The sequence below is a fragment of the Channa argus genome, chromosome 13, assembly GCF_033026475.1.
Source record: "Channa argus isolate prfri chromosome 13, Channa argus male v1.0, whole genome shotgun sequence".
In the NCBI taxonomy this organism is placed as follows: Eukaryota; Metazoa; Chordata; class Actinopteri; order Anabantiformes; family Channidae; genus Channa; species Channa argus.
This window is the reverse complement of record NC_090209.1, coordinates 24,933,555-24,957,331: the sequence shown is the minus strand read 5'-3', so window position 1 is coordinate 24,957,331 and position 23,777 is coordinate 24,933,555. Positions and strand designations below refer to the sequence as shown.

General features: G+C 41.5%; 2 protein-coding genes across 2 annotated transcripts; both read left to right on the top strand.

Annotated features, from left to right (window-relative positions):
- Positions 1-1,843: 1,843 nt before the first annotated feature.
- On the top strand, positions 1,844-7,878 carry pex10 (peroxisomal biogenesis factor 10). Its single transcript, XM_067526935.1, has 6 exons — positions 1,844-2,160; positions 2,740-2,820; positions 4,879-5,291; positions 6,754-6,920; positions 7,329-7,464; positions 7,577-7,878. The coding sequence occupies exons 1-6, from the start codon at positions 2,049-2,051 to the stop codon at positions 7,643-7,645; spliced, it is 978 nt and encodes a 325-aa protein (XP_067383036.1). The 5' UTR covers positions 1,844-2,048; the 3' UTR covers positions 7,646-7,878.
- A 6,911-nt stretch (positions 7,879-14,789) lies between these two features.
- renbp (renin binding protein) lies at positions 14,790-23,345 on the top strand. The gene is made up of 11 exons (XM_067526875.1): positions 14,790-15,021; positions 16,399-16,506; positions 16,604-16,679; positions 16,757-16,832; positions 17,396-17,574; positions 18,213-18,440; positions 19,293-19,374; positions 19,534-19,709; positions 19,841-19,972; positions 20,639-20,726; positions 21,633-23,345. The coding sequence occupies exons 2-11, from the start codon at positions 16,403-16,405 to the stop codon at positions 21,704-21,706; spliced, it is 1,215 nt and encodes a 404-aa protein (XP_067382976.1). The 5' UTR covers positions 14,790-15,021; positions 16,399-16,402; the 3' UTR covers positions 21,707-23,345.
- Positions 23,346-23,777: the final 432 nt, after the last annotated feature.

Sequence of the window (23,777 nt, the reverse complement as noted above, 5' to 3'; positions counted from 1 at the left end):
GAACACATGCAACAAAACAACAATATGCTCAGTATAGTCAAAGTACTGCTTTTTATATGATACTTCCAGTGTATTAGAAGCATAGCTGTTATTTAATACCACAACACAAAAGGGTGTTGATGTTGGTCTGTTATCATTATGTGTGTTGTCACTAAGAATAAAATCATGCACCTCAAATATCATGATCATAAAACATCGGGCTTATTTGATGTAGAATCCATTACCAACAAAAATGCTACGGAAAACATTCAGATCTGACGAGCAAGAGTTTTACCTTCCTCTCGTCTATTCACAATCCACTTCAGGGGAACTTTCACGAAGTTTCTGAACTTTTTTTGTCACATCAAAAGTCATATTTACACATGGAAATCACAGCAGCTGTGATCACGGGAGCATTATCAGTCTCCAAATCTTGTATAAACTCAAGCCTTGAAATCAGCTTAGTCAACAAATATTGCAGTTTGACGTTAAACAGTTGAAACCTGCAGGCAGGCAAACGTAAGGTGCGTGCAGCCAGTCTTACCTTTCGAAATCTGAGACTCTCTCTACGCGATTGTTTGTTGTTTGATCCCAAGAAGCACAGCGCTGCCCACACATCCACCTTTCGTCTACAACAAGTTACAAGTGGCTCCTGACTTAAAGGAGGGAAAGGAAAAGCCAAGCTCCTCCCTGCACACTGAGAGCAAAGTTCAACTTCCTGGTGTGAAGGATGGTGGGACAGACTAGCCAAGAGCTGAGAAGAGTCGCAGTAAAAGGGCAGGAGTGGGTTTACAATGTGATGTTCTCTTCAGCGGTTATAGTACACCTGGCTGAGGCAGCACTGAGGACACAAAGGAACTGGTTCTGCAACTTTCCAGGAAGCTGCACAGCCGAGCAGCCAGAGCTTTAAATGAATGAGTGCACTTCACCTCCTCACTCAGGTAGAAAAGAGGTCACGTTATAGCTGCTGCGTTCAAACACTGTGCCTGCAGCCACAGTTGCAACACTGCAGCAAGTGCAATCTTCAACATTTACATTGAGTATAAACTGAGGAATGTCAGCATGGAAATATCACAATATACTGTGTTTGAAGTCATGACTACAACTCTTTAGGAAGTAAATTTAGGAGACCCTTATCCAAAGTCTTATTGTCGTGTCTCACTTAGCAGTTAAGACATCAGTCATGAATTGCAGCATCCCGGGTTCACATTCAGTCAGGGACCTTTGTTGCATGTCATTTCTGATAGAAACATGAAAATGTTCCAAATAGTGTGCTGTAAATTTAAAATCCAGCAAAAATACAGTCAGGGGATAGTTTAAAATGTATAATTTTGAATAAAAATCCAAAGTGTTTCTGGTGTTTGTTAACCCAACATGCTTAAATGCATTGACTGTAACATAATAAATAGGTGTAATAGGAAATAAAAGGCCACATAAAGTTTGATTTGCCAGCTAATTTATAAAATATAAAAAAGAAAACAATGAAAAGATTTTGATTTATGATATATTTTTTAACTAAAGGTTACATAAGCTGTGTTACCGTAACTTAGAGATAGATAGATTCTTTATTCATCCCAACAGAAAATTCACGACAATCAATGGGAAAATCCCGCTGGGATGAATAAAGCATCTATCTATCTGACTTGTGACTGAATCAAATTTGGGAGTAATTTTACATGGTGAAAGACATTTTAAATCAAATCAAATCAAATCACCTATCATTGTTCTGTTCTAATTTAAAAAAAATTTGAGTCAGGTTATGATAAGAAAGCTTAATTTCGTGCCAAATATTCAGGCAGAGTGCCTGTAATTCCTTCTCCCGCCAGCGAGTGGCGCTGGGCGCTTTGAGGTCGATTATCAGTTTGCGTCGCATGTTTTCACACCAACAAAGAAGAAGAAGAACTTCCCATGTGTTCCGTCTGACTAGCTGTAAAATTATAACCTTATATTACAAGCCGGACACTTCTTTAATCGACCAGCGCACATAGATGTTTAGTTAACCATGAAATGTGAGGAGCAGGCGTAACAGTGACTTGGTGTGTTTAGCTTCTGATGTTAGCGGGCGAACGATGCCCCTCGCCCCGGCAAACCAGTCCCAGCTGATTCGGTCCAGTCAGAAGGACGAACATTATCAAACCTTCCTGCGCAACAACGCCAACGAAGCTTTCCAAACTCTCGCTGGTAAGTTTGCTCACATGCCACAAGCGGAGAAACCCCCGTAAATTAGCCTCTCGTTCGTTTCGGAAGTAGCTGCAACATTTCCTTTTTTTATTTAGTTTTGACTGATATGCTTATGATGTAAACATTAAATTGATTTGTTATACGAACCCATGTTCACATTGACAGATAACATGCATGTTCACGTTCTGTTGGTAAAGAAGCAGCCTGGCTAACTGTCAGCAGCTCGGTGTGTGCAGGAAGCCTGGATACCTGCAAAAGCCACGTAGAACCATCGCACCTAACCACACATTACTGCACCAAGACCTTAGTGCAGTCCAGGCTGTGTTCTGGTGATTTATAGGACCGTGGCAATAAACGGCCCCTTCTGTGCAAACTTTATTTAAAATCACTAATGTGAACACACAAAGGCAAATTGTTTTATACTGGGGAGTTTTTCTGTCACGTGGTTGGGTTATTCTGATTAAAAGCTTTGTGGTTATCATCCAAATAAAAGCTCAATTTTCTGTTAAAAACAAAACAAAAAAACATGTGTAGGAAAATGCAAATGAGTTAGTTTAAAAAAAAAAAAAATTCATATAGGATCCAAAAGATGGCTGGACTGGAGGAAAGAAATAGAGCTGCTGTCAGACCTGGCGTACTATGGATTGACCACATTTTCAGGTGAGTACCCACCAAATCAACCTTAAATATGACTTTACTTAATGTATGTTTAACTAATTGTATTACAACTAGAACATTTGTTTCCTAAATCATTTTCAACATCGCAGCTCACACGTGTGTGAGAGATTTAAAAGTGCAGACTGGATCCGTCTGACTGTTGTGCACTAACTTTAAATTGACATTTCTCACTATTTCCAGAATTTCTACAAACCCGTGATTAGAAAATAATTAGCAGATAAATCCATAATGAAAAGTTATTAGTTGCATTTTGATTTCAAAAGTAGGGAGCTCCACCTCATCCACGTACTACAGTAGAATTCTGTTTTTTTATTTCTTTAAACAACTAAGCAATGCTGATCGTGTATATTAGTAAATAATGGGGTGATGATAATGCAGTTTATGCTTTAAATTCCTTAGATGCACTGTTCTAAGCAGTGGATTGGATGGCAGCAAATGAGAGAATGCTCATATTGACATAAGAGATTTGAGACTTGAGTTGGATTTGCAAAAAAATGTCATGTGATTGTAAATACTCCCACATATACTTTATATAGACAAGCTACAGTGCCTTGCAAAACTATTCATACCCCTTGAACTTTTTTACATTTTGTTATGTTACAACCACAAACATAAATGTATTTTATTGGGATTTTATGTTGTAGACCTACAAAGACTGTCACATAATTGTAAAGTGAAAGGAAAATGATAAAGGGTTTTCAAAATCTTACAAATGTGGCGTGCATTTCCATTCAGCCTCCTTTACTCTGATATCACTAACTAAAATCCAGTCCAAAAGTCACCTAATTAGTAACTGAAGTCCACCTGTGTGTAACAAAATCTCAGATTAAATACAGCTGTTCTGTGAAGCCCTCAGAGGTTTGTTTGAGAACATTAGTGAACAAACACCACCATGAAGTCCAAGGAACAAACCAGACAGGTCAGGGATAAAGTTTAAAGTAGGGTTAGGTTATAAAAAATATCCCAAGTGGCCAAACTGTAAACCTACCAAGACATGGCCGTCCACTTGAAATGACAGGCCGGGCAAGCAGAGCATTATTTAGAGAAGCAACCAAGAGGACCATGGTAACTCTGGAGGAGCTGCAGAGATCCACAGCTCAGGATGGAGAATGTTTTTACAGGCCAACTATTAGTCATTCACTTCATAAATCTGGCCTTCATGGAAGAGTGGCAAGAACTAAGCCATTGTTGGAAGAAAGTCGTGAGAAGTCACAGCAAACATGTGGAAGAAGATGATCTGGTCAGATGAGACTAAAATTGAACTGTTTGGCCTAAATGCAAAAGGCTACATTTGGCAGAAACCTCCCACTGCACATCACCCTGAAAACACCATCCACACCGTGAAACATGGTGGTGGCAGCATCATGTTGGGAGGAAGCTTTTCTTCAGCAGGGACAGGGAAGCTGATCAGAGTTGATGGGAAGATGGATGGAGCCAAATACAGGACAATCTTAGAAGCAAAACTGTTAGTCTGCAAAAGACTTGAGACTGGGGAGGAGGTTCACCGTCCAGCAGGACAACAACCCTAAACATTCAACCAGAGCTACAATGGACTGGTTTAGATCAAAGCCTATTCATGTGTTAGAATGGTCCAGTCAAAGTCCAGACCTGAATCCAACTGAGAATCTGTGGCAAGACTTGAAAATAGCTGTTCATAGATGTTCTCCATCCAATGTGAGTGAGCTTGAGCTATTTTGCAAAGAAGACTGGGCAAAATTTTCATTCTCCAGATGTGCAAAATGGGTAGAGACTTGCAGCTGTAATTGCAGTGAAAGGTGGTTTTACAAAGTATTGAGTCGGGGGGGGCGGAATACAAACGCAGGTCACAGATTTTTAAAAAATAATAATAAAAACTTTTGAAAACCATTTATCATTTTCCTTTCACTTTACAGTTATAAAACCCCCCCAAAAATATGTTTACATTCGTGGTTAAAATTTGACAAAATGGGGAAACTTTTAACTATACATGTATCTTCCTTCAACACTCATATTTAACTACATGTTTTACACAATGCTTAATTGTATCATTCGCTTTCCCAGGTTATCAGACCCTGGGTGAAGAGTATGTCAGCATTGTCCAGGTGGATCCAACTAAAAGACGCGTTCCCTCCCACGCCAGGCGTTGTTTCTACATCCTCTGCCATACCTTCATGCCTTACCTCCTAGACAAGGTCCTGGTGTGCCTGGAGAACGAGCTGGAAGGCGGCCATGACAACCGTGCCGGTGTCAGTCGACGGCAGGTGGCCGCCGGGCCTTGGAGCCTCGAGGCCTGGCTGAGGAGGTGGATGCAGAGAGCGGTGGGCCTGCTGTCGGAGCCCCACAGGAGAGCGTGTCTGCCGGCCATATTCGTCCTTCGACAGGGTCTGACCCTCCTGCACCGACTCCATGTGGCTCTTTTCTACCTCAGTGGCTCCTTTTATCACTTGTCCAAGAGGGCGGCAGGGATCAGCTATGTAGGTGACAGAAACTCGGTCATGACAATTTTTACACCGTAAACCTCGAGTTTCCAAGTGTTGTCATAAACCGCAGGATCCCCTGATAATAACCACTTAAAGAGTAAAATCACGGTTGCAGTTTTCGGGTTATAAGTCAGACATTTTGATGCAAACTTTCAGTTGGAACTCTCCCCCGTGTTTCAACTGAAGAGGTCCCTCTCTGTTTTTCTGATCCGCTGCATTTTGTTACATATTTCCTAAGTGGCGTTAGGAAGTAGTTAATTAGTTTACCATTTGTTGAGCAGGCAGGGTGCCAGCATGGGACACACGGTAATGAATAACTCCCCCGGTGTCACAGCTTATTCCTTTTGTGCGATGAGAAATACTCTCCTTTGCCAGTTTAGCATTAGCTAGTTTGCCTACCTTCACTGAGCACGGCGTTTTCCCGAGAGCGCGAACTGTAACTGTTACGATCCCAATTCAACAGCCTTCAAGATGCATTATATATTTCAATCACGTCCTCTCGAATAAAGTTTTAACCTTTTTATAAGAGTAGGATTTATTTCAGGGCAATTGTACTACACTGATGCAGTTTTACCTATGTGTAGCTAGTAAACTGAGTATGTGTACTGGGGTTTGCATCCAGAAAGTATTCAGACCACCTAACTTTTTACGTTTTGTTATGTTACAGCCTTATTCCAAAAGTATTTTCCTCAAACTACTACAAACAAAGATAAAAAATGAGAGAGAAGTTTGTTTGAAATCTTAGCAAATTGATTAAAAATATGTAGATGCAATTTTTTTTTTTTGCATTTCTTAAGTATTCATGGCTTTTGCATGACACTCAAAATTGGGCCGTGGTGCCTCCTGTTTCCACTGTTCAGTGGGACTGAGTCAGACTGTGGGAAATTCGGGCGATTGGACATAGTTGGACACAATTAACGGTGCGTGTCGGATCACAAACCAAGCCATGAAGTCCAAAGAGTTGTCTGTAGACTTCCCGAGACAGGATTGTATGGAGAAGGGTACAGAAAACTTTTGTGCAGCATTGAAGGTCCCAATGAGCACAGTGGCCTCCATCATCTGTGGATGGAAGAAATCCGGAACAACCAGGACTCTTCCTAGAGCGGGACCTCAGTCATCGAGGTGGCTCAGCCAGAGCCCCAGACTTGATGAACATCTCTGGAGAGATCTGAAAATGGCTGTGCACCTACGCTCCCCATCCAACCTGATTGTTTGTAGAATTTTGAGGAAAATAATGAATTGAATCCATTGTGAAATAAGGCTGTAACATGACACAATGTGGAAAAAGTGAAGCGCTGGGATCCTTTTCTGGATGCTTTCGGTATGTGAGAACACAAACTGTGGCAGGTCGAAGAGACCAGAAAGTTCAGTTTGAGCTACACCACTTCCATGTTGTGTGTGTGTGTGTGTGTGTGTGTGTGTGTGTGTGTGTGTGTGTGTGTGTGTGTGTGCGCAGCTGCGTGTAGTGGGGCAGAACACTGATGACTGGACCATAAGGATCAGCTACAGGATGCTGGGGGCCGTTTCTCTGCTTCAGCTGCTCCTCACTGTGTTTCTGCAGCTCAACAGCTTCAGACAGAGACAGAGAGCCAGGCAGGAGTGGAAGCTCCACAGGAACCTCAGGTACAGGTCCACATCCAGATCTGTCAATACAGTTCTAGAAATTAATACTCCTAGATAAGAGCTTCATCTGGTCTTAATATAACGGCAGACTTCGGATTACAACACTTGATTGGTTTACAGCACAAATGTCAGTGTATTTGTAGTATTTCACGTTGCCTCCTAACAAAGTGATGAGAATGACCTGTAATTTAACACAGTCTGGCAGCTAGTGGATTATAACATCTGCTAATGTAAAATTGTAAGTGATTAATATCCTGGAAGTTGATCGTCCTGAATAAAGTTCCATTTGTCCGTAGCTTTTTAGGGACAACCAAGCCGCACTGGCCTCAGTCCCGGAGCTTTTGTCTTTGAAGCATCAAAGTAAAAGACCTGAGTTTAATGTAGAACCCTTTGAACTTTTGTCTGCAGTCCCCAACGCTCACAGAGCTCGAGCCCGAGAGCTGCCCGCTGTATCCTGTGTCTGGAGGAGAGGAGACACTCCACCTCCACCCCCTGTGGTCACCTGTTCTGCTGGGAGTGCATCACAGAATGGTGCAACACCAAGGTCAGGCTCATGTCGTGACTAGTGACTCCTAACGTAACGCACGATCTGTAGTGAAGAGTCTCTGCTCCTGAACCACATGTGCGTAGCTGTTTATTGTGTTGGCTTCAAACAGGCCGAGTGCCCCCTTTGTCGGGAGAGGTTCCAGCCTCACAGACTGGTTTACCTGAGGAACTACAGCTAGAAGCAGAACCTGAAACCCAGCACATCTAAGCACACTCGCGAGCAGGCAGGTCGTCACTTTGTGCCCATGTACTCCAGGTGTCACCTTTATTTCTTTTTCATTCCCTTTTTCTTTGAATGAGTTCGTTTTTTCAGAATAAAAAAAAATGGATTGTATCAATCAAAGATGTACATATTATGCTTAGTTCAATGAAAACTTACCAACTGCTAATAAAAATGCAGGAAATACCCAAATATGTCTTTTGTGATTTAGGTTATTTAAATAGTTGATAAATTTAATTTAAAGGTGTCCTCGTAACAGTTAATGATGATGACAACGGTGCTTTTTAAGTGTTATATATTTTACTTTTTCCTATAACCGTTTTTTTGGGGGGGGGCAAGATAAAATCAGGGTTGTGTGACATTTGTGCTTTTGCATACAGCTCCTCCAGGTAGAGGAGTTCAGCCCTTCACCGCATGTGTGAAAGCGTTTTTTGTTGTTTAATTAGTGTAATAAAAAAAATCTTCTATGTTATTACTTTAAGTGGGTGATTGATTAAAGGTAACTTAAAAACGTAAAATGGCCATTGCTGCCACTTCATCTAGCTTTTGCCTGGTGTGTGTGGCATAACTGTCTTCACTGTGATCTATTACTCAGTTTATGGAGGTGCTTGTTTTATGAGGCATCAGTCCCACCTAAAGCTAGTTTCACTCTGGAACACTCCCCTAACAGGCAGCATCACCAGATCTCATTCAAATTTAGTCTGATTTTCTGGAATCCAGGACGGGGCAACTATTTCCCAGTGCTCAAGCCTCAGCTGGTGCCCTGTTAACTCAGTAACGGTACAGTGATACTATCTGTTTTTTTTAATTCTTCAGAGATACAGACTGGATCAATCGATGCTTCACGTAGCTGATGTTTTTAATGCCTCGTGCTCCTGTCAGTATTTAGACCAAACCTACCAGATGTTGTATTTAGATGGAGCCCCGTCCGTCACTTTGCTGTCACTTCCTTCACTTTTTCCCCGTTAAAAATTCAGGCTGAACCTGTGTAGGTGGAGGCTACAGCATGGCTGGGCTGAACTCCAACTGCCATAAATCTTTATCTCTCAACAATATCTTGGCTGTGAACTTTTCACTGCTGTATATGTTGTGATCCGTCGTCCTACATAAAAAAGCCCCGGGGAGTCCAGGCAGCACACGTGACAAATTGAACAGAGCTACAGAGATTAGCATAGCCCCTGAGGGGAGAAGTTGGTCCTTGGCTTAAAGCCCTGATTGACTTTTTTTTTTTTTTTTCACTTCATTTCCTAATGAACCAACAGTCTTCCTTTGAGAAAGCCCCTCCATCTTCAGGCCAGACGAAGTAAAAACAAAACGACAAACACTACAGAATGCAACCACAGTGCACCAAATGCAATAAAGTGCCCTCTGATGTGCCCCCAGTGCAGTGCAAATGTAGGAAAGTGCCCCCGAAATTGCTGTTCAGTGGCAACTGCACTGGAAAAAAGTTTCACCTGCCATCTGGAAGGCTTCCTCGGAAATGTGTCGCTTCCTCAGTTCAAGACCAGTAACCACGACCTGGGTGACTGACAGTGTTCACAGATTAGCAGCAACGTGATAATGTGGTGTTGTCTCTGCTGATGTCAGGTGCGTTTTACGTGTCCCTCAGTCCACCTCTGGTTGTCCCACTTAAAGGATGCCCTCACTGATTTTGAACTTGTTTGGTTCTAGTTTGTACCATGTGCATGTACCTAAATCCAGTTTTAAACTCACCTTTGACTCCACTATATTAAAATATCTCTCCACTTCTAGCTGAAAAATGCCTCCAGATGACTTGGAGGAACCTTCAGTTCACATTAGGTCATCTCTGCTTTTCGAGAGGTCCTCATCTGAAAAACTAATGATGGAAAAACTCCTACGGGTGATGTCATCTGGAGGAGTTTTTCATCTAGAAGCAGAGGAATATTTTAATACAGGGAGGTCAGAGAAGATTAAAAGCATTAATGTACATTTACACGCCAAACTAAAACAGCTTTCGGCTTGTCCCTTTAGGGGACGCCACAGCAGATCGTGGGACCTGGGCCACACCTGGTGGGGTGGGATTCAAACCCGCTCCCTTGTGCATCCCAGCCCTACTTGTAGCTCTTCATTTCAAATGTAGACGGTTCAGTAAATACACTAAGCAGGAGGACTCAGCCTCACACTCACATATTTTTTTTGCTATTTGTTGAAGTTGCTCTCTGGTGATACATGGTGATCGTCAAGGAAACGACAGGGGCTATAATCATAGGCTTTTAAACTTCCCGTAACATAGCAGGTTTACAATAGGTTGCTGTCTTTGATGAGATGTGTCACTGTCTCCCCAGCTTCACTGTGAAAGCACCTCAGCCTTGGCGTGAAATGGAAAGAATGGCAAGCGAGCAGACATGTTCCAAACTCTGGCTGTTGGCTAAAAAAAATCCTTCTTTCTCTTGGCAAACAGTGAGACAGCTCATGTGATGAGATGTGCAGTCATGATTAGCTCTGGACTGAAGTCTGGAAACCTGTAGGTAATAGCAAAGCCGGATGGATTTGGACGTTTGACATGATGCCAACATAAATATCAGCCATTGTTGGGTGTATAGTGCTTATGACCATGATTAGTGTTCCACATCCTGTCTATAACCACGACCACAATTTTAGCTAATCTACTCTAAACCAAGCAATTGTCCTTGTAAGCTGCTGGTTCCCTTCGCCAGGTGTCTGATCTTAACCTGAGAGTAGAATGTGGAAACCAGAAAGACAAAAAAAGAAAACAGACCAGAGTAGAACAACCACATCTTTGCATGTAAATGAGACGGCTGTGGGCAGTAGAGCATCTGACAAGCATGGCTCCCTTTAGAGGATTTCTAACACCTACAACTGGCAGGTGACCTCCGGGACCATTCAGAACCCCCCTGGGGGCATTACATATTCCATCTGCTCCTGAAACTAGGCTGGAAAGTGGGCAAAAAAAATACAAAAGAATACAACAAAAAGCCGACGTCTGTTGACGGAAAAAAAAATCAAAAGCTGACGTTTTAAATGTGTACAATAAGTATATAAAGTATGCAGCACAACGAGTGGGTTGCGATCGTGGCGATGGTTAAAAGTAGATCGGAGCATGTGATGGTGATTAGAGTTGTAAGTTAAGCGTCAGAATAAATGGTATTTATTCTTGCGCAGAGGAAAAGGATGATTCACTTGATAGCAGTGTATTATAAATTGATATTAATCACATTTAAATACTTAGAAAAATAGGGAATATTTTATTTGTGTCTTTTGCGATTACATACAATTTGCCCACAGTGCAGCAGCTTGGTGATGTCTGATGGTTTTGGGGGAAGGAAGAAAAAAAAAAATGGGACCATCAGCACTGAGCACCAGCTGCACCGTCGTCAGCGTGTCCTGAATTTCCCCACGGAGACTGAAGAAGTATTAAATAATTACAGGCATTTACTCACAAGTTCACTCTAAAGATCACTCGCTTTTTTTTTTTGTTTTGTTTACATTAGTCAGAATCTCTTTAACTATATGTGATTTTATGTGCATTTCTGTTAACGCTACGAGCAGGATGTGATGAGACGTATGAACTACAACTAAAGTCATTGTTCCACTTGAGACTGGAGGGACGGCTGAAACCAAGCAGATGCTTTTCAGATGGAACAACACCAAACCTCAAAGTGAATTTCTAGACTTTTCTCCATGTCCAGACAAAGCGCCAGCACTCAAAAGTGTTTACGTCCCAACACAGTTATGGGCCATATTGTGTCTGCTGTTGGCAAGCAGCCAGTTCCCTCACGCCAGCGTCATGTTGGATAATCGGGTTTTCCCGTCTGTGGAGAGTGTGGCGGACAGTGGCAGCAGATGCTGCCAGACTCTCACTTCTCCCTAAGCTCATTCTTGTTTATTAGAGACGCTGATGATGGATGTCTGCTGCTCTTCTGCTTCACTTGATCTGCTTCGCTTCATCATTAGCAGCCAGGCTGTGTAAAATGGCCAATTAAACTCTGAAAAAAGTATTAATTTGAAAATATTAAACTTTTCTGCGTCTTCGGGGAACAGACCAAAGCTGTGGATGTTGTTGCAGCAGAGCAATTACAGAAAGGGAACAAAGGCTGTAAACACCAGTGATCTGAACATTTAGATCTATTTACTAATGAAAATAGTGAAAATCCCCTATTATTTAAAAAATCCACACAAACCCAAAAAAAAATGTTGTCTCACCATCAAAGCTGACAGCAATTGTAGACATTGCCTTTTCTGCTCTGTCCCATTCTGTCATATATATCTGTGATATATATTTCAGGAACATTCGAAAGGACTTTACTACATCTGGCACAAATGTCCACTTGTATTATTGAGTCCAAGTCTGGACAGGACATGCATGCAAAGTACAGATTGACTTTATAGTGGAGGCCTACAACCGCAAGGCACCAGTTCATAGTTTTATAATTAAGATATCAGGCAGCCACAGACTTTCCTCTGAGCATGAACAGTCCATTGTACTCAACACTTAAGGCAAAGCTATAATTTAATAATCCACCTTGGTGGGTTTGGGGACAAACATGTCAACATGGTGTCAAATAATTTGTGACACAGTTTTGAACTTGCAAACTGTGGACTATGTTATGAAGTGTTACTGGACATTCACCACCACGCTCAAGTCACACGATGACTCGCAATCCGCTCTTCCCAACCACATGTCGAAGTGTCCCTGGGCAAGACACTGAACCGCCAACGGCCCGTCCGAGGATTGAAAGAGCTCAGTTAAAAGACACGAAATATGTACTGTATGTGTGGTTTTATTTTGTTGCTAAGAATTGTCGTTTTTTGTTTGTTTTTTTTAATCCATTTGTTGCACTTTAATACAATATCTCGGGTTAACTTCACTGCTTGCTACAAAGTCAAGTGAGAAGCGTGGGGTTCTCACAGGCCCAGGGGTCGGAGAGGTCAGGGGGCCCCTCAACAGCTACCGTTGGCATTTCTTGTTTAAAAGAGCACAAAATAGCCACTGAGAGATGTACAACAATCACAAAAAAGTCCCAAAACGACCTAAAAGAGACCAGAAATTACAACAACAACAAAAAAAGACACGAACATCCCAAAAGAGACACAGAATGACCCGAGACTGACAAAAGAAAAGGTCAAAAGCCACATTAAAGAGGCAGAAAATGACAAACGATAGACACAATTTTTCAAATCACCTGGGAGAAAACGTATAAATGATCAGAAGAATTGTCCTCAACTGACTGAAGTACAAGAAAGTCATAGGAAAACGTCATAAACTTTGCATAAAGAAGCTCAAAGCAGTGGTTAGTGGAGTCATACAGAAGTCCAATATAAGAAGAGGTGGTTCTAACGTTTTGGGCCCCTAATTTAGTTTAAATAGGTTTGGCCAAAACATTAGAACCAACGCAAAATGTCAGTTTGTTCCTCTAAAGAGGGATAGAAATGAAGAATGAGATGTTGTCTTACTATCTCTCTTCTACCTGAGTGTTGGCCAAGTCAACATGTCTCAACTTGAAAAACTTTGTGTCTCTACTTGTTAAAATTATTGCAACACAGGACGGATCATGTAACCAAAGATTTTCCTTTATTGAGTCATTATGTCAATATTACAGCGATGCTGACATTTCTACTGCTATTGGTACAGTGATGCTAAGAGAACAGAGCTATTGGGAAAACTACCACACAACTCACGGGAGAAGTCTGTAGCCTGCCTGTGATGACGGTGGACGTTATCCGCTCACATCCGCTCAGAAACTGGGCAGCAGGCTGCTGACATGACCCCTGTCTCGTCTGGATGAACGGTTCTCACAGTGCTCAAAGTGTCCTATCAAATTGACAAACAGACTTAATTTGGATAAATGGGCCACATCATATAAATCGAAAGGGAAGCTTTCGATCTTAGAAAATAACAAAACTTAACAAATGAGCGTAATAGCAGAGCTGGGATGAATTTTTAGCAGCTCTGAGCTTAACTTAAACTCTCCACCAAGACTGCTGTTTGGTGCACAAGGCAGTCTGGGATACCTGGCTACCGCAAGATCCTCGATAAAACAGACAGACTGAAAACACTTAGGTTGACTGTCCACGAGAACCCAAATACAAACGGAAACCCAATGAGAGAACAAGGGAAGATGACAGTCCTGCCTCGTGATTGTACCCAGGAGCAGGCGATAAATCTGAAATGTTGTGATCTGTAAAACATTGGTGAGTTTTGTGAACTGTTGTGTTTTGCACTTACAGGCCACCGTAGCCCTCAGAGTCACAATCAGCCTGTCAATCATCACAAGTCATTTGACAGCCAGTTGTGCCAGCTGTGTTGGTGCAAACACTTCAGCCATTACACCTGCATTAATTCATGTCCTGTAGGTGAGTGTGTCAGTCTGAGAAAATTCTGTGTCCTCTACTTTCTGGACATTGAGTCATGTCAACTGTCTCCTCTCTGTTGGTTCTACCTGGATGACTGAGAACCACCACAGACGTCTCCACTAGATGCTGTTCAACAAGTGCTGCTTTCTAGCTGTGTCTCTCTGCTCTTTTTCTTCAAAATAATGCTGCTTTACAAACAGTCCGAGAAATGATTTTGTTCGTGGGATCAGGGAAGCATGTTCCACAACTAATACATCCCTCAGCATCACCTTCCACATCAGTCAGATAAAGTAATGGTTAAATTCAGTCTGTGCTGCCCAGTACCTGACACGAAGGTTTTCTATTGCAATTTCAGTTGCTCAGCGGTGTGATCTGATCACTAGTGCTCACATATGAACACAGGCGAGAACCCAGCAACACGTCAGTCATTTACATCTCTCATTTTTCATCAGGCCAGAACCCAATACCACTCATAGCCTCCACTGGGAACAGGTCAAAGGTCAGTGGCTATGAGCTATGCACTAATGTCTTCTGTGGTAATATTTTTATGGACTGTGACCTGTCACCACCACAAAGAGTAAGGGAAGTCTAAGTGATGGTACAATGGACCAGTGCTGCCATCTGCTGGTTTTATAACTACAGGACAAATCCTTCGTAGGATTAGAAATAATCCTTCGTAGGATTTGTGCCCCCCCCCCCCCCTCCCCCTCCCCCCTCCTCCCCCTCCCCCCTCCCCCTCCCCCCTCCTCCTCCCCTCCATTTCCTATATTATTGCCCAGCTTCTCCAGGTTTCCCTCCCTGACTATAAGCGCACATAGCCTCCCAAGGCAAAGATCGTGCGGGTCCAGTCTGCGCTCCAACCTGCCGGGATCAGCCTCCCGCTTCCTTCCGCAGAGCGGCTGGAGCAGCACCGGTCACATGATCCCTGGTCAACGCAGCAGCGCGCACACAGAACACTGCTGCACAGAGTTTCCTGGGTCGGTGCTTTTCGCGGAGCAGGTAGGAGAAAACCGGATTTGATCAGCATGTTCTGTCCGTCGGTTTCATGCCGAGAAAAAATAAAAAATAAAAATAAAAAATTGCGTGATAAATGTGAAAAGCTGCTGTTCCACTGCAGCAGAGGAACCGAGTTTGTTGCATCAACGAGCAAAGAAGCGCAGAGCTTTGGTCGCAGGAGAACCCGAAACGATAATAAAGATAGATTTCCAACTTGATTATTAATGACTTTTGGTGTTTCCAAAGCTGGAGGGAATAAGATGACACTTCCGGTTCGTGTTTAGCCTTCAACCTGAACGTTTTTACTATTTATTTTATTAAAATAAAATCTTTTTTTTACTGCAAAAAAGGCCTGACAAATAACATGTTTTACTTTATTATCGTAATTTTGTAACCTATTGTTAAATAAAGTTCTACTGAGCTCCAGCATAATTAATAATCGGTAATGATGGATCGTCGCTTACTGTAAGCAGCGGTGTGTTTGAATGCAGTAGAACTGTTGCTGGAAGCTGTTGAAACAGTCAGTGCAGTGTCTCTATGAGCTCTGCACAAGAAGTATTAAGCTTCTTTACTGAAGTACTTGGTCCAGTTTCTGTCTTGTTCACCTTTACTCCAATGCAATTCGAATGGAAATGTAGAACTTTTCACTCACTAGTGACTTTACAGGTGCAGATTCATTAATAGTAAATGTATTAAATGAATGAATGCTGGTGAATCGTTGTGAACAAGCTGCTGTCGGTGCATAACATAAGTGCTGCTTTTGTTGTTTCACAAAAAAAAGGATTGTGGGAAAATATCGTTTTTCCATATTTTTCATCATCAAAAAAAAGCAAAGAGCTGTGCATGGAGTTTTGGATTTGTGCACAAACCGTAATGTTGTGGAACTACTGTGGACTAGATGTGTTACCAACGTCATCAAGTTCAAGAGTGTTAAATACTTTTTTTTTTGCAGAGTACTAACACCTCTGTACTTACAGGTAATTTTGAGTAAATAATTGGAATTAGTACATCTGCATGTACTACAGTACTTTTTTTTTTTTTTTTTTAGGCAAGTACATGTGTGTGTCATCAGGGATACTGGAGAGAGTTTTCTGTTTTGCTCAGACCATAACAGGCCTAATAATGAAAACTTAGTTTATTGCGGTTAGAATCTCGGTTACTGTCGATGCTGTAGTGGCCTCAGTGAAACCTGCTGTGTGTGCAGTGAGCTGTGTTGGCCATTTTTGTGCATTTACATTTTATCGAGAACACTTTCACTGTTAACAATTTGGCAAATTTACCACAAAAATTGGACTCAAAGTTGCAATGTTTGTTGATGATGTTGGTCATTTGTAAGTAAAAGTACTCACATTATCATTATCTTTCTTTTTATTATTTAAGAACAATGTCTGCAGTGATGAAACTAGAGGAATGTCGAAAACAGATTTCCACAGAACTGGACAACGTAGTAGACTTCTGGCTCAAATACTCTCATGACACTGAATACGGGTACTCCACTTAGACATTTTAAAGTAATACGATAAACTTGCACGTCACTGTACACTGTGTGCGTAGTCTCTGCTTCAGTCTCTATTTCCCTTTGCAGGGGCTTTTTTACCTGTATTGGGAGAGATGGGAAGGTCTATGATGAGCTGAAGTACGTCTGGTTGCAGGGCAGACAGGTGAGCCTCCGTACGGACTCTGAAATGTTGTCAGCGATGGTAACACAAGATTGGGACCTGACCCGTGTCTTTCACAGGTGTGGATGTATTGCCGCCTGTACCGGACCATGGATCGTTTTCACAAGCCTGAAATCCTTGAGGCAGCCAAAGCTGGTGTGTACATGTTGAGACCCGAACAAACGTGTCTGTGCATTCCCCTAAATGTGACAGTGTTAGCAGGCATGATGGTTACCACATTCACCATTTCAGTAGGACATGAGGAAATCTGACAGAAAGAAATCAGTATTTCGTTGTTGGATACGATATTTGGGCCCCGGGATGTTTTCACCTTTAAAAATCTGGGTGTTCGGATCCTGTTGAGCTGGAGCTTTTGTTTAATGTGACCTCAAATAGTCAAACCAACACAGGCAAATATTTGCAACAGATGGAACAGCAACACTTTTTGTTTTGTACACTCAGTGATTAATGAGTCGTAATTGTGTTTGCTCTGTTCTTTCTGCTCATTGCGTTTGCGGCAAAGTGCACAACAAATACGCACTGTTGCATGGAAACCTGGGATCTGGACGACGTCGCCTTTAGAGAAACTCGGAAAAACAGCCACTCTTCTTTTTAGTTTGACTCCATCAGAGAAACATGGGTTGATACTCAGTAGTACTGACATCCTAATCCTCAGTACTATTTAATGTATTTGTTGTATTGTTCTGTTTGCCTCTTAGGAGGAACCTTCCTCAGGAAGTTTGCTCGTATGTCCACCAGCAGTGATCAGTGGAAATGTGCCTTTTGCTTAACAAGAGAGGGTAAAGCAGTCAAAGTGCAAAGGACAATATTCAGCGAGTGTTTCTACATCCTGGCCATGGATGAACTCAGCAGAGTCACTGGTGACAAGGACATGCAGGTACTTCATTCTGCCTGAACCTGTCCAAAGCAGCTCTTGTGATTTGTTTGTCAAATGACCTAATTTGTCAAACAAAAAAAACAAAAAAAAACAGGAACGAGATGATTTATTAGAAAAATAGGTGGTTTTGTAATTACTGGCTTGAATCTGTGTTATCTGCATAAACGGGTAGTAAAATGTAATTTTTGAGCCTCGGGGGACACGGCAGGTCAGTCAGGACTGAAGAGGAGGCTTCACTGAGTCTAATTAAAGCTGTGTGAGGACAAACAATTCTCAGCCATTGTTACACATGTCGCATTTACCAGACTTATGCTGCTTTAATGCTGACGGTGCATAAACTGAAACAGATGTTTAAAGTAGTTCCTTATTTTTTCTGCAAATTTGTATCTTCCTGAAAAAATGTTGCCAGATCTCATCATGACATTACTGTGAGAGCGAATGAAAATGCCGCATCATAACGTAACGTCTGACGTATCCACCAAAAACATTTTAACTTGCTGACATTTAGCAGGCAGAGTTTTTTAGGCTTTTATGAATGATACAGAAACTTTCATATCCGTGTCAACTTACAACCACCCACCTTTTACTCACAACTTTATTACTCCGATGGGTTGGGCTTTGTTCTGTTGTCGTACCAGCTCGAGGCTGAACAGATGATGCAACAGTTGATCCACTGGGTCCGCGTCGACCCGTCGGGCCTGGGCCGGCCCCAGCTTCCGGGGGACATTCCCAGTAATGGCATGGCAGTTCCCATGATGCTGTTGTGTCTGGTGCAGCAGCTCACTGAAGGTCGGGGCGAGGAGCTGGTTCAGAAGTACAGAGAGCTGGGCAGCTGGTGTGTAAAACAGATTCTACAACACATCCAGGTACAGACACGCTGAACGTGGCCGGTGCTTTGGGGGCTCAAATGATTTAGCAGAGTTACATTATTACAAGCTCTACGTGGACATTAGCAAATTGCTTAAAAGACCAATCACAAAATACAGATCATTTAAGTATTTAATTCTTCTGTGAAGGCTTTGGAATGTACTGCACCTCTGCGAGAGCTTTAGCTCATCTCAGCTGAACTAAAGGAGACAGAGTCATTGTAAAAATGATATGAAACCCTCAACAAAAGGTACAATTACATCCTGTTCAGGGTCACAGGGGAGCTGGAGCCTATTGCAGCTGTGATTGGGTGGGAGGTGGGGTCCAACCTGGGGTCCACCCCTAGTCTCCAGTCTATCTCAGGGCAAACGCAGAGTGACATACAGAGACAGAAAACCGTTCACACTCACATTCACAGCTAACGTGCATGTGTAGTGGACTGTGGAAAGACATGCATAGGAAACAAAGCAAAGCTTTTCTCTCATTATGTTGCATACAGTCATTAGTTCTTGTGTCTGTGACTTCGGGCAGAGCTTCGAGTGCTGCATCTAGGTAGGACTTTGACACCAAGTCTCATGTGACAATATTCTGCAAGGAAAATGTCACTTTAATTGTTTTATTTTTGTGGCTCTGACACTGTACAGTGTAATAATGCTGTACTCATTAAAGGCATTTCTGAGACCTCTTGAAAGACGCTTAGGAAACATGTAGTCAGTCAAATGTTGGCTCCATGTTGGGTTTTTTTCTGTTCCAGGAGCAGAAACACTCTGTTGTTTAAAAAAAAAAAAGAAGTCCGTTAATTGCAATGTTTCTGTTAATCTTCTTTAAACTTCCTCTGTATCTCGGGACAGAGAGACGGTGCAGCTATTTTGGAGAATGTATCACTGGACGGAGCGGAGCTGCCAGGGTGCCAGGGCCGATTGCAGAACCCAGGTAAACCCTGCACCGTCTGCTGACCAGTCAGCCAGAAAATAACAAGCACAAAGTGTAACGGGAAGCTGAACCCGGGCTGTTCTCCCCCCTCTTTGTTGCTGAGCTCATCATTTTCCATTTGTTTGTTGCTCTTCCTCACATGCTAACCTGCTGACTCAGGTCACGCACTGGAAGCAGGCTGGTTCCTGATTCAGTACACTGCAGAGTCGGGGGACGAGGAGCTGCAGAAGACGGCCATTAGCAAGTTCGTGGAGCTCCCATATCAGCATGGCTGGGATAAAGAGCATGGGGGTCTCTTCTACTTCCTGGATGTGGATGGTCACTGCCCCACACAGGTGAAAACACTCAGTGGGTTTCTGTTCACACAGAGGATGCTGGTGTATTTCCCTCCTAATAGTAGATACAGTTTGCAGTTGGTTTTAAACATGCATCTAATCCAGGTGTTTGATACTGTTCATGTGAGCAGCTGGAGTGGAGTATGAAGCTGTGGTGGCCTCACTGTGAAGCTCTCGTCGCCTTCCTCATGGCCTACAGTGAAACCAAGAAACCGGAGCTGCTGGAGAGATTCTTCCAAGTTTGTGAATACACCTTTAGCCACGTGAGTTTCCCCTGCAGTGCCAACACTCTGTACCTCAGGAAGACAACTGCACGTTCACTTTCTGTGATATTACGGAATTATGGGAAATAGAAAATAATCTCTTTCTTAACTGTAAGGTGCTCAGAACAATCTCGTGCCTGTATGTTAAGACAGAACTGGCATCAGGTCATGTAAATGAGTAGAAGAGCTTAACCCTGTTTCGCATATGGACTCTGGACATTGTTGGGAGAATTCCGCCTCTGACATTGTCCGTAATACAGAGGAGGACATCGGCAGAGGTACAATTGTCCTCACGTGTGACAATCTGCGCGATTTCCGCGTGCACACAGTGGGAAATCTGTGGGAAACACTGTTTTGTTTACAGCACTTCAGAGCTTAGCATCTAAGGAAAACAGCGTCCATCGCTTGTCTACAACAACAGTTACGTGATAGAGACGTCATCAACATGCTCGCACGCTTTTAATCCTCCCGACGATTATGGACAGAGCAGCCAGCTACACGCACAAGTGAAACATCGCCTCCTGATAAAGTCCGGATAATGTCAGAATTCCACAGCATGTCTGAAAGGAGCTTAATAATAATCTTCATTAGGGCCAAAACAAATTTTTTGAATATTTGGTTAAACTGTAGGTTTAATACACTGTACTTGTTCCTGACTCTGTGCAGTTTCCTGACGCTGAGAGCGGTGAGTGGTTTGGCTATTTGACACAGGAGGGAAAAGTAGCTCTGGATTTTAAAGGAGGTCCTTTTAAAGGTAAGAACATCTTTAAAATGTGACCTGTAAAGCTGGCGATCGTTTAAGGATTTGTCATTTCCGTTTAGGCTGTGCTGTACTGTCATAACTTACATTATTTAGTTAACGGCTCTCAGTGGTCAACAAAATGGACTTTCAACAAACTGAGTTACTTTTTGTTTTTGTGTGAAGCAAACTTAAAGTACAGTAGCAACAATGAGGTAATGACACTACTGCACCAGTGGGAGGCAGTAATTCACAAAAAGGTGCCTAGAAAGCTTCTAGACAAGGATCATGCAATTAAGTATTAATGTGTTGATTAGTCACCTTTTTGTGCCCTGTGCCGGCATTCGCCAAGGACAGAAGTAAGTAAAAAAAAAAAAAAAAATTTGGAAAGTTTACTGATGCAAGGAAATATATTTCACGTTCCTGCAACACAGTGTAAACTACATTTTACACTGTGATGGGACTGGATAATTACAGCTAATTTACACAAGAAGCACTTCCACTTCTGCACAGCAGACGAGGAGACGGATTTTAAGAGCTTATCCTAGTAGCACAGTATACGATAATATGTCATTGCATGGTTCTAACTAGTAAACCCAATTGCTGTTCAAATAACTACATCTCAGACAATCTGGGTTGCAGGAAATGTCCCAATAGTTAAATACCCAATCTTAATAAGTCATTTGCTGGGATACAGTACACAGGGCATTTAACTTTTTAACTTATTTCAATTCAGCTGTTTGTTTTTTCCAGCTTTTTTAAATTAAGGTTAACTAGAATTTACAGTGAGAAATAGCAAATAAATCCCCACTAACGAAAGGGGCCTGCAGAGCCCACTGAGGGTCTGGGGCCCCCGAAGGCAGATTCCCGCTTTGCCCATAAGTTACTGATTGCTGATGGTGTTTTTCTTCTCTGCATCAGGCTTCTTCCATGTGCCTCGCTGCCTCTACATGTGTGAGCGGATTCTGGATGATTTGCTGGCAAACAAGGACTGAGAATTCCTACGTGGATGCATCGAATCAGATTGTTTTTTTTTTTTTCCCCTAATCAAATCGCTGTGATCAGGCTGTAAAGAAATATTGCACTAATTTTTAAACGCAGCTGGATGCAAAAGTTGTAAAAATCATCTTACACTGAAGTTGCATGTTGGGGGGATCCAAACTTAACCATAACGTAATAATACACATTCGGTTTGTACAAATGTTGCTTCATCGTCAAAAGTAACAAAATGGTCAAAACAAAAGAATAGTTGGTAAAATAATGACAAATAAATCAGTGCAATAGTTTGCATCCCCCTCGAATTAATTAAAAATAATTTTGATTTAAGGAAAAATACATTTTTACCAACTGAATATGCATTAAATATTATGTTGATGGTGAAAGTTATTATTTTATTTAATTGTTGCCATTTTAAAATAAGACCATGCAACCTTTGCACCCAACTGCATGTATTTCTGCAAATTTCATCTCATCACAAACATCCTGTCATTAAACTCACCTGTAGTGGGACATTACAATATGTTTGAGCAAACTTCTAATGAAATGTGAAATGTACTTTTTTGGTCAGACTAAATCAAGTTTCTTTTTACTTTGCACTTTTTCCCCTCCTTATAAATCGCTAAGACCTTATGAAACCACACCATGGATTTGAAATTTTCACATTCTTGTAAATAATTTTATGATCTAGACAATGATACATAATATGATAATCCTGCATCGGCCATTTACACTTCACCTGACTGTATGTCCATGGGCTGTAAAATGTGCTACACAACACTCTCCTTAACTACTAAAACGTTTAAACCAAAACCCGTGTCAAAATGTGCCTTCTATGCAGGCTGAGCCAACTTAGACGACTATATGTTTTTACATCATATTCGTTCCAGGTCGTTTAGCTAATGTAGCAACATTTTTTCTAACATACTGTTAAACCGTAATGTATGTAGTAAAAGTCATCTTACAATATCTCAGTGTCACATGCTTGATATCTATAAACAGGCCAGTTAATGAATTATATAATCAAATATTAGAACTTGTCATTAAATGTAATGTAAAGTAAACCATGCGTCAGTTTAATGACTTGTTCCTACGTATGTGTAGCATTTAAAGCTGCGTTAGTTTGTTCCTACAAACCTACAAAGCTCAGTAGAGACAAGGAGAATAGTAGAGTTTGTATTCAGGACTAGTAACATCTTTCCCACCACAAAAAATGTATTTCAGCTTTTATTCATATTTGTTTAGTGCATCATTTAAAATTATGCATAAATGTGAGTCTGCTTACAAGGCATGTAGTTTTCAGAATTGTGAAAGCTGGATGCAGCAGTTAAATGTTTTGAATGTTTACCCATTTCTATGCCGGCTATCTCTGAATCATTTTTACATCCGTGTGCTAAAATTAAATATATTTCCCAAAAAATGTCTTTTTTTCTTTTAAGTTTATTTACTTGGATACAAGGTAGAAGACTAAAAATTCAGTTGTGACCTCAAACTGACATCTTATGTCCATGTACATTTACATCCTAAACTTAATCTATAGAGAGCAAGTTAAAAATTGGTGAAGTCGCCCTTAAAGGAAAGAAATTTACTTTAGCTTTTTCCTGTTTTCCTCCAACTGTAGAATCAACACATTTTTTTTAAGAAAACACCTTTATTATATTCTTAGCCAATATTTGTCATTATGAGATAATGTTCTGTTCGTATTGACCTTATCTAATGCTGTGGGAACAAACTGACATAGAAACCGCTCCCTCAGATTTGCTCAAGAATGTATTGACATTTTACAGGCACAGATGCAAACAAACAAACAGGTTTTATTTTATCAATTTTTTTTATTGTTAAATCTTACAAACATATATTACATGTATTTTTTACTTAACCTTGTAACCTGTGTCACATTTTAAACTTTTTTTTGTGCCCAATTGTTGCTGTCATAATTTTATTTTACTTTTTGTCTTTCTATACCTTTTTGTGTTAAGTTCGCCGTTATTCTGTATGTGTTCTTGCTTAATTAACGTTCACTTTATTAAAAAAAACAAAACAGCGGAACCGGAAGATGTAATGTTTGTG

Bases quoted from the DNA above. Each gene is read 5' to 3' on its own strand.
- pex10 (XM_067526935.1), top strand. From the start codon at position 2,049: ATGCCCCTCGCCCCGGCAAACCAGTCCCAGCTGATTCGGTCCAGTCAG. The intron at 2,161-2,739 runs GTAAGTTTGCTC...AAATTCATATAG, and splicing joins AGCTTTCCAAACTCTCGCTG to GATCCAAAAGATGGCTGGAC. The intron at 6,921-7,328 runs GTACAGGTCCAC...TTTTGTCTGCAG, and splicing joins AAGCTCCACAGGAACCTCAG to TCCCCAACGCTCACAGAGCT.
- renbp (XM_067526875.1), top strand. From the start codon at position 16,403: ATGTCTGCAGTGATGAAACTAGAGGAATGTCGAAAACAGATTTCCACA. The intron at 16,680-16,756 runs GTGAGCCTCCGT...TGTCTTTCACAG, and splicing joins TCTGGTTGCAGGGCAGACAG to GTGTGGATGTATTGCCGCCT. The intron at 18,441-19,292 runs GTACAGACACGC...ATCTCGGGACAG, and splicing joins AGATTCTACAACACATCCAG to AGAGACGGTGCAGCTATTTT.